The 18,985-nt window shown below is 46.0% G+C and overlaps 1 protein-coding gene across 1 annotated transcript; it reads left to right on the forward strand.

Annotated features, from left to right (window-relative positions):
• Window positions 1-1,481: 1,481 nt before the first annotated feature.
• MRPS25 (mitochondrial ribosomal protein S25) lies at window positions 1,482-16,483 on the forward strand. The gene is made up of 4 exons (XM_059940446.1): window positions 1,482-1,751; window positions 7,920-8,026; window positions 15,485-15,572; window positions 16,217-16,483. Exons 1-4 carry the CDS (start codon window positions 1,618-1,620, stop codon window positions 16,407-16,409), a joined length of 522 nt encoding a protein of 173 aa, XP_059796429.1. The 5' UTR covers window positions 1,482-1,617; the 3' UTR covers window positions 16,410-16,483.
• The last annotated feature ends 2,502 nt before the right edge of the window (window positions 16,484-18,985 follow it).

Here is an 18,985-nt window from a genome sequence, read left to right on the forward strand (position 1 = left end):
GCCTACAGCTACAGCAAACAAACACAGCTCTACTTCTAGCCAGAATAACATAACCCCTCGTAGTAGAGGCTTATTTACCTCAGTTCCTATTACCTAATACAGCCGATAATGTCTCACTTTCAACAAAAAATTTTAAGTGTGCTAAAAAAGGTAAGGGAAAACCCCACAGTCTGATAAGACAAAGCACATATCAGAACCAGATTCAGGTATTACACAGATGTTGGTGTTATCAGATAGGAAACTTAAATGATTAATATGTTAAAGAGTCTAGTGGTAAAAGTAAATAATATGCAAGAACAGATGGGTAATGTCAGCAGAGATAAGGAAACTCTAAGAAAGATTGAAAGGAAATGCTAGAAATAAAAGAGACTAACAAACAGTGCCTCTGATGAGCTCATCAGTTGACACAGCCAAGGAAAGAATCAGTGAGTCTGGAGATAGGTCAATAGAAACTTCCCTACTGCAAAGCAGAGGGAAAAAAGAATGAAAAACAACAAAAACACCGAATAGAACATCCAAGAACTATGGGACAATTTCAGAAGAGGTAAAACATGCATAATTGGAATACCAGAAGGAGAAAAAAAATGAGAGAGTAAAGAAAAATATTTGAAGTAATAATGGTCAAGAACTTTCCAAAATTAATGACAGTCACTACACCACAGATCCAGGAAGCTCAGAGAACACCAAGCAGGATAAATACCAAAAATATACACCTAGGTATATCTTACTAAACCTCTGTAAACCAAAGACAAAGAGAAAATCTTGAAAGAAACCAGAAGAAAAAACCATCTTAACCTATAGTGGAAAAAAGAGAGCTGACTACTCATCAGAAACCATGCAAAAGGAGAGTGGAGTGAAATAAAGTGTTGAAAGATGCCTCCCAACCCCCAACCTAGAATTCTGTATCTGGCAAAATTATCCTTCAAAAGTGAAGGAGAACGTTCTCAGATCAATAGGAAATGCATCTCATCCACCTTTTGCTTTTCAAGAAATTGAGGTCCAGAGCTCTCAAGTGGCTAAACTAGAAAGGAGTAGATCCCAAAATCTTTTTTTTTTTCCTTTTGCAAGTCAGGTTTTTAATTTTGGTTTTGTTTTTTTTTAAGCCAATGTTAGAAATTGCGCAGTTCTAACCCTTCACTTTAAAACTGGAGAAGTTGAGAGAGCAAAACTGACATATTTGAGGTTGAACAGAAAGTTACTGGCCGACTTGGTGTTCAAACTCAGCTCTCCTGAATTATTTCCTACTGTAAGTTTGTTGTCTGAATGATTGAGTTTGAGCCTATATAAAATATTTTCCCTTGGCGGAGGGGAGAAAGACTTGATTCACAAATCGTGAAAACCTTAACGTTCCAATAGGAGCTTTAACGCTTAGGCGTACGTGCCGGCTCCCACCGCCCCCGCCTAAGGAAAACTCTGCCAGCCAGTACTACAAGTCCCAGGCTGCTCCGCGGCCTGTGCGCTGCCCGCCGGGAGGCGTCTCCTGTGAGTCTGCGCGGGAAGTGGAAACCGGCGCGGAGGAGAAGCGGCTAGAGGGCCGCCCGGGCGGCGTCAGCTTAGCTTGTCTCTCTGCGCTGCTGGGCTCGCGGCCGGCGGTCCGGCCCCTCCGCCGCAGCCGCCATGTCCATGAAGGGCCGCTTCCCGATACGCCGCACCCTGCAATACCTGGGCCAGGGGGACGTAGTGTTCAAGGACTCGGTGAAGGTCATGACGGTGAACTACAACACGCACGGGGAGCTGGGCGAAGGCGCCAGGTCAGTCCGAGCCGCCGGGTCCCACCAATAACTTGCGAGTCGTTGAGACCTGGCGCTGCGCTGGCGCCGGGGCCCCCACTGCATGGACGGGCAGCTGCCCCGGGTTCCACAGCAGAAGAGGACCTCAGGGCCGCGTCGCGCCGGGTGGGGGCCGCGCTGACGGGGAGGCCGAAGCCTCCTCAGCCACCCGTGCCCCGCGGGCGGCGCGCGGTCCTGGTGGAGCCCAGCCCGTGGCGACCGACCCGCTGGGGTCCGGGCTCTTCCATCTGCTGGCTTTGGGAGAGTTGCTTTTCCTCAGTGTTGCGACCGGGGTGATACCTATGCCCCAGGGCGGATGTGGGGGTGCAGTGGGAGGGGTAACAGCTGCTGGCATTTGTTGAGTCCTCGTGCGTGCAGCGCGTTTCTGAATGCTCCTCGTGCACTAGCTCGTTTGATTTTTACAGAAACCCCACTGTTCTCTTCACTCCAGGGATGAAAGAACGCAGGAGGTTAAGGAACTGGTTTGTCCAGGGTACCATAGTCAGCTGGTGAGGGGGTGGTTCTGAAAGGGGGCTTCGTTCTCGAAGAGGACTCATCACCCTTAGAGTGAAGGGACTGTCTGTGAGCTGCGCAGCGGCCCCCGCCCCAACTCCTCAATGCTTTTCAGCCCGCAGCAGAGTCGGGACTCATTGAATGGAACTTGCAAGTGAAAGGTTTGAACTGAACTTTGAGGCAGCAGCAGTGCTTTGGGCTTTTCAGGTGTTAGGTATAAATTTACTGAGTGCCTGCTGATGCTGGGCCCCGTGCTGTTGCTGGGAATTCAAGTCCTGTCTTTCAGAAACTTTGGGATTGGGTGTGTGGGATGGATCGGAGTGAGACTGGAGAGCAACTCCCTGTGGAGGGTGGTCCCCCCATGGCGGGGCCTTCAGTGCAGGGCTGTTCAGGAGAGCCAGCAGCTACCCCCTAGCCGTTTGCTTTCCACAGGTCAACGCAAGAACTTGGACCTACTTGCGTGGGGTCAGCTGGGATGAGGGCTTCCTAGAAGACTCAGTCATAGGGCTGAATGGGCACCCAGATACTCCTGCATAACCAGCCTTGCATCCATCCATCCATCCGTCTGTACCAGGCGTCACAGGGCAGAGGCCAGGCGGGTACAAACAGGAGGGAGACAGTCTGGATGGGCCTGCAGTAAACTGAAAACGTGCCCTGTTTCACGGGGCCATTCACTGCTTGGCTACATCTTAGCTATTTGGGCTCCATGGAGAATTTCTGACTTGTCAAGGAGCCAGAAATTCAGATTTTTATGTAAATCTCTGGTTTTTAAATGGTCAGCCAATCAAAATAGGCCTGCACATAGTCGCATGCTCAAGAATTTTAATACTCTCTGGGTAAATAGGAGCCAAACAGCTATTCTGTGTTTCATTGTTCCTAGTGATAAGGGCTTGGCTGTCCCACCGGTGCCCTTTGGGTTTGAGCCTGTCAGAATTGCCCTTTGTAGCCCCACTGGCCTTTCTTTGCTTGTTCATGTGCCCTCAGCACTTCACCTGGCCCTCCACTCCAAGTGCCAGTGGCCAGTACAGCACCGGGCTAGCGAGTCTTAGGGTATTTGCTGGGTGTGTGGGGAGCTGCCTTATTCAGAGTCTGAGAGCTAAGTTCCTCCTCACCTCTGCCAGGTGTTCTTGCCCTTAAGATGCAATGGGAGAAGTAACAGCTGCTGGAATGTATTGAGTTCTGTGTCCAGCCTTGCGCCTCAGGATCCAGGTGAATTTGATAATGATGGAGCCCAATGCTCACGGTCCTGATTCTTTGACTTACTGGTCATGTGACCCAGGACAGTTTACTTTTCTGGCCCTTTTTTTTAAAAAAATTAATTAATTAATATTTGGCTGCGTTGGGTCTTCATTGCTGCACGCGGGTTTTCTCTAGTTGTGAAGCCCTGCACATGTCTTTTTGAATTATGGTTTTCTTTTGGTATATGCCCAGTAGTGGGATTACTGGGTCATATGGTAATTCTAGTTTTAGTTTTTTAAGGAATCTCCGTACTGTTCTCCATAGTGGCTGTATCAATTTACATTCTCACCAACAGTGCAAGAGGGTTCCCTTTTCTCCACATCAGCATTTATTGTGTGTAGATTTTCTGATGATGCCCATTCTAACCCGTGGGAGGTGATACCTCATTGTAGTTTTTTTTAAATTTATATATTTATTTATTTATCTTTGGCTTCGTTGGGTCTTCGTTGCTGCGCGCAGGCTTTCTCTAATCCTGGGGAGCGGGGGCTACTCTTCGTTGTGGTGCGTGGGCTTCTCACTGCGGTGGCTTCTCTTGTTGTGGAGCACAGGCTCTAGGCGCGCGGGCTTCAGTAGTTGTGGCCTGCAGGCTCAGTAGTTGTGGTGAGCGGGCTCTAGAGTGCAGGCTCAGTAGTTGTGGCGCATGGGCTTAGTTGCTCTGCGGCATGTGGGATCTACCCGGGCTCAAACCCATGTCCCCTGCATTGGCAGGCGGATTCTTAACCACTGTGCCGCCCTGGAAGCCCCCTCATTGTAGTTTTGATTTGCATTTCTTTAATAATTAGTGATGTTGAGCATCTTTTCATGTGCCTCTTGGCCATCTGTATGTCTTCTTTGGAGAAGTGTCTACTTAGGTCTTCTGCCCATTCTTTGATTGGGTTGTTTTTTTGATATTGAGCTGCATGAGCTGTTTGTCTGTTTTGGAGATTAATCCTTTGTCCGTTGATTCGTTTGCAAATATTTTCTCCCATTCTGAGGGCTGTCTTTTTGTCTTGTTTATGGTTTCCTTTGCTGTGCAAAAGCTTTTAAGTTTCATTAGGTCCCATTTGTTTATTTTTGTTTTTATTTCTATTACTCTAGGAGGTGGGTCAAAAAAGATCTTGCTGTGTTTTATGTCCAAGAGTGTTCTTCCTATGTTTTCCTCTAAGAGTCTTACAGTGCCTAGTCTTACATTTAGGTCTTTAATCCATTTGGAGTTTATTTTTGTGTATGGTGTTAGGGAGTGTTCTAATTTCATTCTTTTTTTTATATATAAATTTATTTATATATTTTTAATTTTTAAATTTTTGGCTGCGTTGGGTCTTCGTTGCCGCATGTGGGCTTTCTCTGGTTGTGGTGAGCGGGGGCTACTCTCCGTTGCGGTGCACGGGCTTCTCGTTGCAGTGGCTTCTCTTATTATGGAGCATGGGCTCTAGGCACGCGGGCTTCAGTAGTTGTGGTACGTGAGCTCTAGAGTGCGGGCTCAGTAGTTGTGGCGCACGGGCTTAGTTGCTCCGCGGCATGCGGGAATCTTCCTGGGTCAGGGCTCGAACCCGTGTACCCTGCCTTGGCAGGCGGATTCTTAACCACTGCGCCACCTGGGAAGCCCTAATTTCATTCTTTTACATGTAGCTGTCCAGTTTTCCCAGCACCACTTTTTGAAGAGGCTGTCTTTTCTCCATTGTATCCTCCAGAGGCAACAACTTTCAACTCTAACCATTTGATTGGAGTTTTACTCCCATATAGTTAAATACTATATTTAGAGAGCTCCTCCTTACTTTCTTAGCTTTAGGCTTTATCTGTTGACTTGCCACTGTGGAAGGCAAGGATTTAGCTCTTCCAGAAGCATTGCCATTCCCTACCCCAGCAGATGCATACTACTCGACCCCCCATCCTCCCAATATAGTCATTTAAGAATTTTGGATAAATCAGTATTCACTGTTAAATTATTATGATTTTGTAAACACTGTACACAGTTGAGTCAAACACTTTATTTTTCCTTTTTGTTTTTGCAGTTTTTTGTTTTCCCTGGGGTTATTGTCATTGCTTTTGTTTTAACTGCAGATTCTGCCCCAATTATGGACGTTTCCCCAAGCAAATGTCACACAATCAGGCCTTCTGTTGATCCTATCTTTTTCTTCTTGAGAATAAACTACAAGCTCCTATCTGGACTGGTTGTCCTGCATTGCCATCATGTTGGCATAAACACTGAGGCACACAGCAGTAACTTGCTCTGGGTCATACACAGCTGGGAAGTGGTGAAGCCAGGCAACCACGCTTCTACCCGTGTACCACTCGCACCTTTCCATCGTCTGGTGTGGGGAGCAGGGTGGCAGCAGGAAGCGGAGAATGCATTTAAATTCGGGTCATTGGGGAGGCTTTAATCAAGAGACTAATTGCAATGGTGTGGCAAGGATGGGAAAAGAAACCACAAGGAACAGTGCAAGAGCCCGGGTCTAGGCTGCAGAAGTGAGGAGGAGAATGTTTGTTGGGACCTGGAGAGGAAGAGGGCTGCCTGACAGGAGCCTCTGGAGCCGGGATTGAGCCTGGGGTCGGGATTGAGCCTGGGGTCGAGCCAGGGAGATAAATACCTTAACTCTCCTCCTCCTTCCATTCTTTTGCCAGTGCTCCATGGGGGCGGAAGCCAACACAAAGCCAGAGGGCAGGAAAGCCCACTTCCTAGCCCATATCTGTTAGCTACTCTGGATGGAGAGCAGGTGGAGAGGAATCCAGGCATACAGTTGTGTCATAGTTTATATAATCAGCCTGGCATTTAAGTTGTTTCTGTTCCTTTGCTGTAACAAATAATGCTGCAGTAAACCTCACACATATCTTTGCATTCAAGTGTGAAAATACCTAAAGGCAGAGGTGAAAACATTGAGTCAAGATCTGTGCTAGTTCCAAACTGACCTCCAAGGAGGTTAAACCAATTAATATACTTAAGGAAACGTTTTCTCACTTTACAATAACTTAAAACTATTTATTTATTTATTTTAGCAATCTAAGAGGTAAAAAAGGACCATTTTAATTTATGACTTTGTTGGGAAGATACTGAGGATCCTTCCTTTGATAGGCTATGTGGGTTTCTGCCCGTCTGTGGCCTTTGCCTCTAGTGTTGGATTATAAATGGTGTTAATAATGTGCAGAACTCTATATCAAGGGAATTAACCTTTTGTTTTGTGTTTTGCAAACGTTTTTCTTCTAGTTTGGCAAATGTTGATTTTGTTTTTGGTAAAGTTTGCCTTGCAGATATTTTATTTATTTATTTATGGCTGTGTTGGGTCTTCGTTGCTGTGCGTGGGCTTTCTCTAGTTGTGGTGAGCGGGGGCTACTCTTCGTTGTGGTGCGTGGCTTCTTATTGCGGTGGCTTCTCTTGTTGCGGTGCACAGGCTCTAGGTGCGTGGGCTTCAGTAGCTGTGGCACGCGGGCTCAGTAGTTGTGGCTCGCAGGCTGTAGAGTGCAGGCTCAGTAGTTGTGGCTCACAGGCTTAGTTGCTCCGCGGCATGTGGGATCTTCCCAGAGCAGGGCTCAAACCCGTGTCCTCTGCAGTGGCAGACAGAATCTTAACCACTGCGCCACCAGGGAAGTCCCTTGCAAAGGTTTTAATGTAATCAAATTTATCTGTGTTTTAAACCTTCTGAGTTTAGAGGTTTCTCCACTCCTAGATTGTAAAAGTATTCCCCATGTTTGTTTTCATGGTTTCATTTATTTTTAAATTGTGGTATAATTTACATAAAGTGCTCACCTGTAGATACACAGCTTCTCATATGAGTGCACTGTGCAGCTGTCACACCAATCAAGACCGAGGACATTTCATGGTTTCATTTTTATTTTATTTTATTTTTTTAAATATTTATTTATTTTTGGCTGTGTTGGGTCTTCGTTTCTGTGCGAGGGCTTTCTCTAGTTGTGGCAAGCGGGGGCCACTCTTCATCGCGGTGCGCAGGCCTCTCACTGTCGCAGCCTCTCTTGTTGCGGAGCACAGGCTCCAGACGCGCAGGCTCAGTAGTTGTGGCTCATGGGCCCAGTTGCTCCACGGCATGTGGGATCTTCCCAGACCAGGGCTTGAACCCGTGTCCTCTGCATTAGCAGGCAGATTCTCAACCACTGCGCCACCAGGGAAGCCCCCATTTTTATATTTATACTTCTGTTTTGGTGAGTTTTAGGTTAATATGCAACGTGAGGTAGGGATATAGATTTCTTTTCCCTAAAATGACAAACCAAGAGTCCCAACACCCACATTCAGACAACACGTTAGTGGATTCCTGAGACCTGCTTTTCCTACCTCCACCTTTTCGGAGCGGGGGGCAGGGTCCTCTTAGAACCTGATGAAAGTTCTGGACTTTCTCTTTAGAAGAATACACAGGTGCATACAATTTTAGGTTAAAAACTCTCATGGGTTTAATTTCTTCTGTTTTGCAGGAAATTCGTGTTTTTCAACATACCTCAGATCCAGTACAAGAACCCCTGGGTGCAGATCATGATGTTTAAGAACATGACGCCAACACCCTTTCTGCGGTTCTATTTAGGTGAGTGCAGGGCCCTCTGCCGTGGCCCAGGCCTGACTTCCCTCCCATGTTCCTCTTGTGTGGCAGTCAGCGGGGGCTGAGATGGGAGTGCTTGTAAACCTACGTTGGTCCTGTCACCTTGGCTCCTATACCTGGCACACAGTGACTGCACAGATCTGTCCCTCTGCAGCTGCATCTCCTGTTGCTGCCACATCTCCTGCATATGCCTCATGTCATACGGGCTAGTCTTTCCAAATTCCCTTGCCACACTGCTTTGATGCCTTTGCTAACGTTGGTTCCTTTGCTGCAAATCCCCTTCTACTTTTCTTTGCTTAATTAAAAAATAAATCCTTTGGGACTCAGCTTGGGCACCATTTCACTCAGGAAACCTTACCTGCACCTTAGATTGGCCTCTCCCTTCTCTCAGGGCACGTCTCTCAGTGCTGGCCACATTCTCTTGAACAGTGTATGTGTCTGCGTGTGTCCTCTATGGACCATATGCATTTACGTGATGCTCTCCTGTCCCTGCGAGGAGCAAACATGAAGATTTATTCAGTTAAATTGGGCTCAGTCCCTGGAAGTCAGAAGACCATATGTTCTAGCCCAACTCTCTACTCAGTCATTCTGATCCTGAGCGAGTAATGTTCCCACTTACGTATTTCTAGGGGAAGGCAAAACATCTTCCTCACACGGTTACGAGACTCTAATGAAGTATAGACTGGGAAATTCGTCAGGAAAGAAAAGGATGATGTTGTTTCATTCATTCAGCAAGTATGTATCAGGTTCCTGCTAGGACCCAGGCCCTGTTCTAGGTGCTTGGGTGTCAGGGAGCCATGCAGACAAAGACCTCTAGACTTGTAGCGATGATATTCCAGCAGGAGGAGATAGAATGAACAAGAAACTCAATAACATGGTTTGTTAGAAGATGAGTGCTATGGAGAAAAGAAAAATAGAGCAAGGTGGAGGCGAGGAGAATGGTGGTGGTTGGCATTTTTGTGTATATATTTCGTGTTGGTGTTTTAAAAAATTAACTTTATTGAGGTATAATTTACCCATAATAAAATGGACAGGTCTTAACGTGCATGGAGTGATGAGTTCTGATAGATGCGATGGGCCTGTGTCACTGTTTCCCAGCGAAGACCCAAAAAGTCACCTAGTGCTGCTTTCCAGTTCCCAGTTCTCACTCCCAAGAGGGGCAACCACTGTTAGCAGTTCTTTTTTTTTTGGCCACACTGTACAGCTTGTGGAATCTTAGTTCCCCGACCAGCGATCGAACCCGGGCCCTCAGCAGTGAGCACAGAGTCCTAACCACTGGGGCTGCCAGGGAATTCCCTGTTAGCAGTTCTTTCACCGTAGACTAGTTAGTTTTATTTGTTTCAGAACCTAATATAGAATCTCACAGTATATGTCCTTTTGTGTCTGGTTTTCACTTGTCTTTTTGAGATTCATCCACGTTATGTGTATCAGTAGCTTATTCATTTTTATTGCTCCGTAGTGCCCCATTATCAGAACATACCACAGTTTATTTATCCATTCACTTGTTGATGAACATTTGGGTTTTCTATAGATGCCAAGACAGAGTTACAAGTATGAGGTTTATTGGAGATGGGGGGCAGGCACGGAGAGTCTTCAGATGGCAAAGCACGTCTGACATCTCTGGAAGGAGGTCTGGCCAGGAGACACCTCAGATGAGAAAGTCGGGGCCGGTCGGTAGGAAGCTCTGGCTGCGTGTTGGGCAGAAGCGGCAGCTCCCGGACGGGGACCTGGGAGAGCCAGGTGGGCTTGGCTCTGCTGCTGCAGCAGCGGGTCCCAGAGACTCCTCTAAGGAGGGTCTCGCTCGAGGGGTTGTTAGCGGCTGCCTGCCGAGGGTGGTTTTGGGAAGGTGCATGTCTCTGTGGACCTAGGTGCTCGGTTCTCCTGGGCACAGGCTCAGGCTGGCCTTGCTGGGCCACAGAATAGGCACGTAACCTTCTTAGAAACCACCCAGACAGGCCTCCCAAATGATCATGCCATTTGCCCTTGCAGTCCACAGGGTGAGGGGTCCTGCTGGCCCCCCATCCTCACCCAAACTGGTCCTGTTGCTCATCTGCATTTCCTGTGGCTGCTGTAAGATCACCACGAGCTTGGTGGCTTAAAGCAATTCAGATTTCTCATCTTACAGTTTTGTAGGTTTGAAGTCCAACATGGGCTAAAATCAAGGTGTTCGCAGAGCCTTCCTTCCTGGAGGCGCTAGGGGTGAATCCATTTCCATGCCTTTTCCAGCTTCTAGAGGCCCCCACATTCTTTATTTATTTATTTTTAAATTACTTCTTTCTTTCTTTCTGTTTTATTTTGGCTGTGTTGGGTCTTCATTGTTGTGCATGGGCTTGCTCTAGTTGCGGCAAGCGGGGGCTACTCTTCGTTGCGGTGCGGGGGTTTCTCATTGCGGTGGCTTCTCTTGTTGTGGAGCTCGGGCTCTAGGTGCGCGGGCTTCAGTAGTTGTGGCTTGCGGGCTCTAGGTGCGCGGGCTTCAGTAGTTGTGGCTTGCGGGCTCTAGAGCGTGGGCTCAGTAGTTGTGGCGCACGGGCTTAGCTGCTCTGCGGCATGTGGGATCTTCCCGGACCAGGGCTCGAACCCGTGTCCCTTGCACTGGCAGGCGGGTTCTTAACCACTGCGCCACCAGGAAAGCCCGAGACCCCCACACTCTTTGGCTCGTGGTCCCTTCCTCCATCCTCGAAGCCAGTTGCGTTCGTGTCTGGCCCTCTCCAACAGTCACACGTCCCTCTGACCACAGCCCAGGAGGGTCTCCAACTTTAAGGACCTTGTGATTAATGGGGCTGCCAGATTATCCAGGAGAATCTCCCCATTTCTGGGTCCTTAAGTTTAATTGCATCTGCAGAGGCCCCTTGGCCACGTCAGGTGTCATATTCACAAGTTCTGGGGGATTAGGAGGGGGCATCTTTGGGGGCCATTCTTCTCATCACATAGGTCTTTTCAGCCATTCCAGTGCCTGTATATCTCCTTGACATTTTAATTTGCATTTCCCTGTATCTTTCCATGTGCTTATTAGCCATTCATTTATTTCTTTTGTAAAGAGTCTGTTCGGATCTTTTGTCCATTAAAAGAAAAAAGTGGGGGCTCTTTTCCTGTTGAGTTGTTTATATATTCTGGATTCAGTTCCTTTGTCAGATGTATTGTGAATATTTTCTGTCTGTGGCTGCCTTTTCATTTTCTTAATGGTGTCTTTTGAAGAGCAGAAGTTTTAATTTTGATGAATTCCAGCTTATCAGTTGTTTTCTTTCATATTTAGTACTTTTTGTGTCCTGTCCAAGAAATCTCTGCCTACCCCAAAGTCACAAAGATTTTTCTCCTGTGTTTCTCCTGTGGGAGAGTCTTAGATTTACATTTAGGTCTATGATCTCTATTTGTGTATTAAGTGAGATAAGGATTGAGGTTCATTTTTTAGATTTGGGATATTCAGCTGTTATAGCACCATTTGTTGAAAGACATTCCTTTCCCTTATTTAATTTCCTTGGCACCTTTGTCAGAAAAATCGACCATGAATGGATAAACAAAATCCATATATTCATTCAGTGGAATATTATTCAGCCATGAAAAGGAATGAAGTACTGGCACATGCTACAACACGGATGAACCTTGAAAACATGCCAACGGAAAGAAGGCAGACACAAAAGGCCACATAGCGTGTGATTCCATTTGTGTGAGGTGTCCAGAACAGACAAAGCCATAGGGACAGGAAGTGGTTGTCAGGGGCTGGGGCTGGGGTGGTGTGGGGAATAGGAAGTGACTGCTTAATGGGTACAGGGTTTCTGTTTGGGGTCATGAAAAAGTGCTGGAACCTAGATAGTGGTGATGGATGCACAACATTGTGAAGGCACTAAAAAGCACCAAATTCTACATTTTAAGCTGGTTAAAATGGGAGAATTCCCTGGAGGTCCAATGGTTAGGACTCCATGCTTTCACTGCCAAGGGAGCGGGTTTAATCCCTGGTCAGGGAACTAAGATCCTGCAAGCCGCATGGCACAGCAAAAAAAAAAAAAAAGAAGTATAATTGATGTACAGTAATATTATATAAGTTACAGGTGTACAATATAGTGATTCACAATTTTTAAAGGTTATACTCCATTTATAGTTGTTATAAAATATTGGCTATATTCCCTGTGTTGTACAGTATATCTTTGTAGCTTATTTTATATATAATAGTTTGTACCTCTTACTCCCCTACCCCTATGTTGCCCCTCCCTCCTTCCTCTCCCCACTGGTAACCACTAGTTTGTTCTGTGAGTCTGCTTCTTTTTTGTTATATTCACCAGTCTGTTGTATTTTTTAGATTCCACAAATAAGTGCTATCATACAGTATTTGTCTTTCTCTGTCTGACTTAATTTCACTTAGCATAATGCCCTCCAAGTCCATCTATGTTGCTGCAGATGGCAAAATTTCATTCTTTTTTATGGCTAAGTAATATCCCATTGTGTGTGTGTGTATAGTACATCTTTATCCATTCGTCTGTTGATGGGCATTTAGGATGCTTCCATATCTTGGCAATTATAAATAATGCTGCTGTAAATATTGGGGTGCATGTATCTTTTTGAATTAGTGTGGTTTTTTTCGGGTATATACTCAGGAGTGGAATTGCTGGGTTATGTGGTGGTTCTATTTTTAGTTTTTTTGAGAAACCTCCATACTGTTTTCCATAGTAGCTGCACCGATTTACATTCCCACCAACAGTGTACAAGGGTCCCCTTTTCTCCACATCCTCACCAACCTTTGTTATTTGTGGTCTTTTTGATGAATGCCATTCTGACAGGTGTGAGGTGATATGTCATTGTGGTTTTGATTTGCATTTCCCTGATGATTAGGTATCTTGAGCATCTTTTAATGTGCCTGTTGGCCATCTGTATTTCCTTTTGGAAAAATGTCTATGCAGTTCTCCTGCCCGTTTTTTAATCAGGTTAAGTATTTATTTATTTATTTACTTGGTTGTGCCGGGTGTTTGTTGCCACATGCGGGATCTTTTAGTTGTGGCATGTGAACTTTTAGTTGCAGCATGTGGGATCTAGTTCCCTGACTAGGGATCGAACCTGGGCCCCCTGCATTGGGAGTGCAGAGTCTTAATCACTGGACCACCAGGGAAGTCCCTCATTTTGTTTTATGGTTTCCTTTGCTGTACAGAAGCTTTTAAATTTAATTAGGTCCCATTTGTTTATTTTTGCTTTTATTTCCTTTGTTTTAGGAGACAGATCCCCAAAAAATATTGCTATTATTTATTTCAAAGAGTGTTCTATGTTTTTTTCTAGGAATTTTATGGTAGCTAGTGTTATATTTAGGTCTTTAATCCATATTAAGTTTATTTTTGTAGATGGTGTTAGAAAATGTTTTAATTTCATTCTTTTACATGTAGGTGTCCAGTTTTCTCAGCACCACTTATTGAAGAGAGTGTCTTTTCTCCATTGTATATTCTTGCTTCCTTTCTGGTAGATTAATTGACCATAAGTGTGTGGGTTTATTTCTAGGCTCCCTAGTCTGTACCACTGATCTATGTGTCTGTTTTTTGTGCCAGTACCTTGCAGTTTTGAATACTGTAGCTTTCTGGTGTAGTCTGAAGTCAGAGAGCATGATTCCTCCAGCTCTCTTCTTCTTCCTTAAGATTGTTTTGGCTATTCGAGTTTATTTCTGAACTCTTCATCCTCTTTAACTGATATGTATGTCTGTCCTTACTTATGCTAATAGCACACTGTCTTGGTTTTTGTAATCCATAATATGTCTTAAGATCAGGAAGTATAAATCCAACTTTGTTCCCCACCCCCCCTTTTTTTTCCAAGATTAATTTGGCCCTTGTAGGTCCTTTGCATTTCCATATTGACTTTAAAATCTGCTTGCCAGTTTCTAGAAAAAAGCTTGCTGGGATTTTGTTTGGAATTATATTATAGATCACTGAGGATAATGGACATTTTTTTAAAAAAATGAATTTATTTATTTTTGGCTGCATTGGGTCTGTGTTGCTGTTCGCTGGCTTTCTCTAGTTGTGGCGAGCGGGGACTACTCTTCGTTGCAGTGTGTGGGCTTCTCATTGCGGTGGCTTCTCTTGTTGCAGAGCACAGGCTTTAGGCACGTGGGCTTCAGTAGTTGTGGCACGTGGGCTCAGTAGTTGTGGTGCACGAGCTCTAGGCGCACGGGCTCAGTAGTTGTGGTGCACAGGCTTAGTTGCTCCATGGCCTGTGGGATCTTCCTGGACCAGGGCTCGAACCCGTGTCCCCTGCATTGGCAGGTGGATTCTTAATCACTGCACTGCCAGGGAAGTCCCTGGACATTTTAATAATATTGAGTATGTTTTGTGACTATTGTAAATAGTATTTTTAAAATTTTCATTTTTCAGTTCTTTGGTTAGCACCAAACAACTTCGTAGAAGTACAGCTGATTTTGTACATGGGCCTTGTGTCTTGCAACCTTGGTAATTCATATTTCTAGAAGTTTTTATTTTCTAAATTCCTTAGGATTTTCTACATACACAATCATTACATCTGCAAATAAAGTTCTTCCTTTCCAATCATTTCTTTTTTGTGTGTCTTAATTCACTAGCTGATGTGGCTGTAAGATTTTGCATTTTTACCAGTAATTTAGGAAAGTTCCAGTTCCTCTGCATCCTCACTAGCACTTGGTATTGTGTTTAAAAAAATTTTAGCCACCTTAATATCTCACTGTAGTTTTATTTTGTATTTTCCTAATGACTGATTATATTGAGTATCTTTTCATGTGCTATTATCCATTTTTGTTGTTGTTAAATGTTTATTCAGATATTTTGCCCATTTTTTGTTTGGATTGTCTTTTCGACATTGAATTGTGAGAGTTCTTTAGTCAGGATACAAGTCCTTTATCAGATATATGCTCTTCTTCCTCACTGAGTTGTCTTGCCATCTTTGCTGAAAATAAGTTGACCATAAATTTAATAAGAGTTTATTTCTAGACTCAGTTCAGTTCCATTCCTATAGGCTGTTCTTTTGCTCAATACCACACTGACTTGATTACTGTAGCCTGTGGTAAAATTGAAATTGGGAAACGAATGTTCTCCCATTTTCTTGTTTGTCAAGGTTGTTTTGGCTGTTTTGGGTCCTTTGCATGAATTTTAGGCGCAATTTTTCAGTTTCTACAAAAACACCTGCTAGGATTTTTGATAGGGATTGACTGAATCCATAGACTGATTTGGGGAGGATTGCCATCTTAACAATATTAAATCTTTCTATCCATGAACATGGAGTTTCTATTTAAAATAGTATGTATGCTTTTGTACATACCTAAAGTTTATGTGCTCACATCTAAAGAAATACAGAAAAAAGGCAGCATAATGGGTTACATAAACATTTATTTGACCGTTAAAATGTTTCTCCTCTAAAAGCAAATCCCAAATCACCACCAGTTGAGGCCAGGGAGTGCCTTGCTGTGTTCTCAGCTTTCTTCCCCCCTTTTCCTCCTGTTTCCAGATTCTGGGGAGCAAGTCCTTGTGGACGTGGAGACCAAGAGCAATAAGGAGATCATGGAGCACATCAAAAAGATTCTGGGGAAGAGCGAGTGAGTTGGTGGGGCTTGACCTGGAGGGGTGCAAACGTCTTGGCCCAGAGATTTGAGAGGGAGGAGATGGGCGCGCTGGGAGGGGTGTTGAGAGGGCGGACTCTGGCAGGAGCCTCGGACGCTGACCAGAGAGCGGACGGGAGTCTGTGCGCCGGAACCTCTGAGCTGCAGCTCCCTGCACCGTGAAGATAAAGATGGTCCTTTCCTCCTGGGTCCACGAGAAGCTGAGACGCATCTGAAATGCGTGCCCTTGTGGCTGTGACCATGTCCCTCTTGGGGAATCTCAGCTTGGCGCTAGTGGGTGACCAACCCCAGGGCCTGCTGTGACACATTCCTTTTCTTTCCATGAATGGAGGGAGGGAGGGAAGATGGGAAAGTCTGTCTTGAGAAAGCGCACGGAGGCACTTCCAGGCCCCTTGGTCCTGATTGCCTATCCTCAGAGCTGGGGTCACCCCTTGCTACCCTTCACCGGGCTGCAGGCCTTCCTGCGCAGCTCCCAGCCCCGGAGGCCCGGGGGGAGTAGGGAGCAGCGTAGGAGGTCTCCCTGGCAGATGTTGGGGCTCACTCGGCTGAGAAGTCCCCCACTTTCCAGCAGCTTGGAGCCGTGTCACCCACGCCTTGTTGCTGTCTGTGTTCTTTGGCAGGGAAACCCTCGAGCAAGAGGAGCAGGAGAAAAAACAGCTTTCTCACCCAGCCCACTTTGGCCCCCGAAAGTATTGCCTGCGGGAGTGCATCTGTGAGGTGGAGGGGCAGGTGCCCTGCCCGGGCCTGGTGCCATTGCCCAGGGAAATGACAGGGAAGTACAAAGCAGCTCTGAAAGCCAGTTCCCAAGACTGAGGCCCCAGGAAAGCCCCTGGTCCTATTCCCCGAGAGACTGAAAATCTCTTTGCAATAAAAGGGTCTCCTTTACACACCTGTGTAGAAGTGCATGGGGGGAGAGGAGGAGTTGGGCTGCAGCCAAGCTGCCCAGTGAACACCCTGCGCCATCAGGGCAATAAATGCTTCAGACTCACTGAGCAGTGTGGCATGAGTCCGGTCTGATAGGCCTTTGTAGGGACAGGGCTTTGGGGTCGGGATAAGGCTGCAGCCTGGTGACATCTCGTCTCAGTCCTGCAGCCCTTTCCTGGTCTCTACTGGCTTCGACTCTTCTTCTAGGCCTTGCTCTGGAGAATAATGAAGAACTGCTGCGCGGGGGTCTGGCTGGAGCTGTCTGGTTGGTGGTATAGACGTCCCCTCCAGTCAGGCTCTTTGGGATTTTTCAGAAATCCCAGGGCAAGCCTGTGTGCAGCGCTCGCTTTTTAAACTAAAGCCAACTGACCACTGGTGCGAGGCTGTGCCAGAGGCCAAGAGGTCCCAGACCTGCCTCCCTGGCAAGGAGAGGGCGCCCCCCTGGTGGAGGGCGCTACCCTCTGGCTTGGTCAGCCTTCACTTACTGAGGTTTGGAAGAGGGTGTGAGGTGTCACTGGGGGTCTGCCTGGGAGTTCTTTCCTCACAGGACACTGATGTTGCTGTCACTTCAGTTGTGTCGGTTTCAGTCCTCAGGAGACACCAGGGCCCTCTAGAGTCACCTTAAGATTAGGTTTACATGGTCGAGAGTGAAGGACTTGGGCTGAAGCCAAAAGCTCCCTGTGAGATGGGAAGAAAGGTAATCCTTATCCCAATGTGAGACTGGGATGTTTTATATAAATGTTGCAGATTACCTCATTAAATTGGGAGAAGTTTGGCTCCTTTCACATACGGTGCTCAGGTTATGGTTTACTGTGATTTTGTACCAGACCTGTGTTCAGGGTGATGGTGTAAACGTCGGGGTTGTGGGGAGGTGGGCATGTGGGTCTGATGTGTAATGGGCAGCTGTCCTGAATGACCACAGGCTTATGAGGGTTGTTTAACTGAAATTCAACACTTTGGTGCTCTCTCCCTCATCACCATTTCCGAGGGCAGCTAGAAAAACCTGTCCCCCATTCTAATCCCTCCCTGGGTGCTGGCCTCAGTTCCTGCCATGTTTCTGATACTGCTCCCAGCTGGTGGCAGCCATGGCTTTCACAGTGGCTGACTGGGCTTTTCAGAAAGAGTTGGCTCCTCTTGGCCTTGTCTCCAGAGCTAGTGAGACAGAAGGACTTACGGAAATGGCCCTTCCCTCCATGGTCCCCAGGGGCGCCCCCAGGGTTGCCAAGTAGGAGGATCGCCCTGAACTAAGCTAGTGTCTGACCCCTCTTTAGAGAGAGAATAAATGAACAGTGCCTGGCACGATGGCGCTGCTGTTACTGTTTGCGTGGACTATTTTATAGGTAGCAGGTAACAGGCATGGAGATGAACACCACTGGGGGGCATTATTCCTTTGTCATCTATTTCCTACTTTATTAGCCGTAAAAAGATGGGTTTAAATTTACAAAAATGGGAAGAAATTAGTAGAGAAGATTGCTATGAGGATCTTTTTTTTTTGAATTTTATTTTTTTATACAGCAGGTTCTTATTAGTTACCATTTTATATATATTAGTGTGTATGTCAATCCCAATCCTCTCATATGAGGATCTTGTAATTGACACATTTTCTTAATTTTATCTGCATAAGCAGTGTTCGCCAGATGGTTTTTGCCCTTGTTCTACTGAAGTGACCAATTTTCTTCTCATTTTGAGTTCTACCTGGCAAAGCCACTTAAAGCTGTTTGGCTGCCTGTGGGTTCTGCCATGAATCTGACTTTGGACCTTAGAATCCTCACCTGTAAAATGAGAGGTCAGATGACATAATGAGCAAGTCCTAAACAACTTCTGAAACTTTAAGAAAATATTTTTACCCTGGATAGCAAATATCCTTACAGTAAGCGTCTGCTGGTTTGAAGCCTGGCTCTGTGCATGTCTGTCTGTCTGTGCCAGCAATCTGTGTGTCCAGTGGCCCAAGCTGTGCTCTGCTCCGCTCCAGGAAAGTCTGCGTGGCTTCTGGACACCACACCAAGGAGTGGCTCCACTGGGAGGACGCAGAGGGGATGGTCCCGCCAACGTTTTCGTTAAAGGTATTTACAATCCAGTGGACCATCAAGGGCTAAGTCACTTTTGGGCAAGGCTAAGGTGGGGTGCGAGCTGTAGGGGTCTGACGACCAGGGTGCCTCCTTGCCACCTACCTGGGGTTCAGGCAGAGCATTCTGGGTGCCTCTGGGGGTCAGGCGTTACCGATGTTACTATTACAAGGAGAAATGAGGAGCAGGATGCACATTATTAGTTTTTAATTCACTTTAATAGTATAAACCTCTTTTAGGTAGTAGTATTAAGCCACAACAATAATGCCACATTGAAACAGCATTTAATAAAATGCATAAAGCTAATTCATGCACTGCAGTACTCTATATACAAACACAACAATGCAAATTCTTCGAGACTGAAGACATTGATTAGATATAAAATTCAGTTTAAAAAGA

This window comes from Balaenoptera ricei, chromosome 11, assembly GCF_028023285.1.
Source record: "Balaenoptera ricei isolate mBalRic1 chromosome 11, mBalRic1.hap2, whole genome shotgun sequence".
In the NCBI taxonomy this organism is placed as follows: domain Eukaryota; kingdom Metazoa; phylum Chordata; class Mammalia; order Artiodactyla; family Balaenopteridae; genus Balaenoptera; species Balaenoptera ricei.

What these genes read in the sequence shown, in the direction of transcription:
- MRPS25 (XM_059940446.1), top strand. Translation starts at nt 1,618, where the DNA reads ATGTCCATGAAGGGCCGCTTCCCGATACGCCGCACCCTGCAATACCTG. An exon ending in CTTTCTGCGGTTCTATTTAG is followed by an intron (nt 8,027 to 15,484) that starts GTGAGTGCAGGG and finishes TCCTGTTTCCAG; the next exon opens with ATTCTGGGGAGCAAGTCCTT. An exon ending in AAGATTCTGGGGAAGAGCGA is followed by an intron (nt 15,573 to 16,216) that starts GTGAGTTGGTGG and finishes GTTCTTTGGCAG; the next exon opens with GGAAACCCTCGAGCAAGAGG.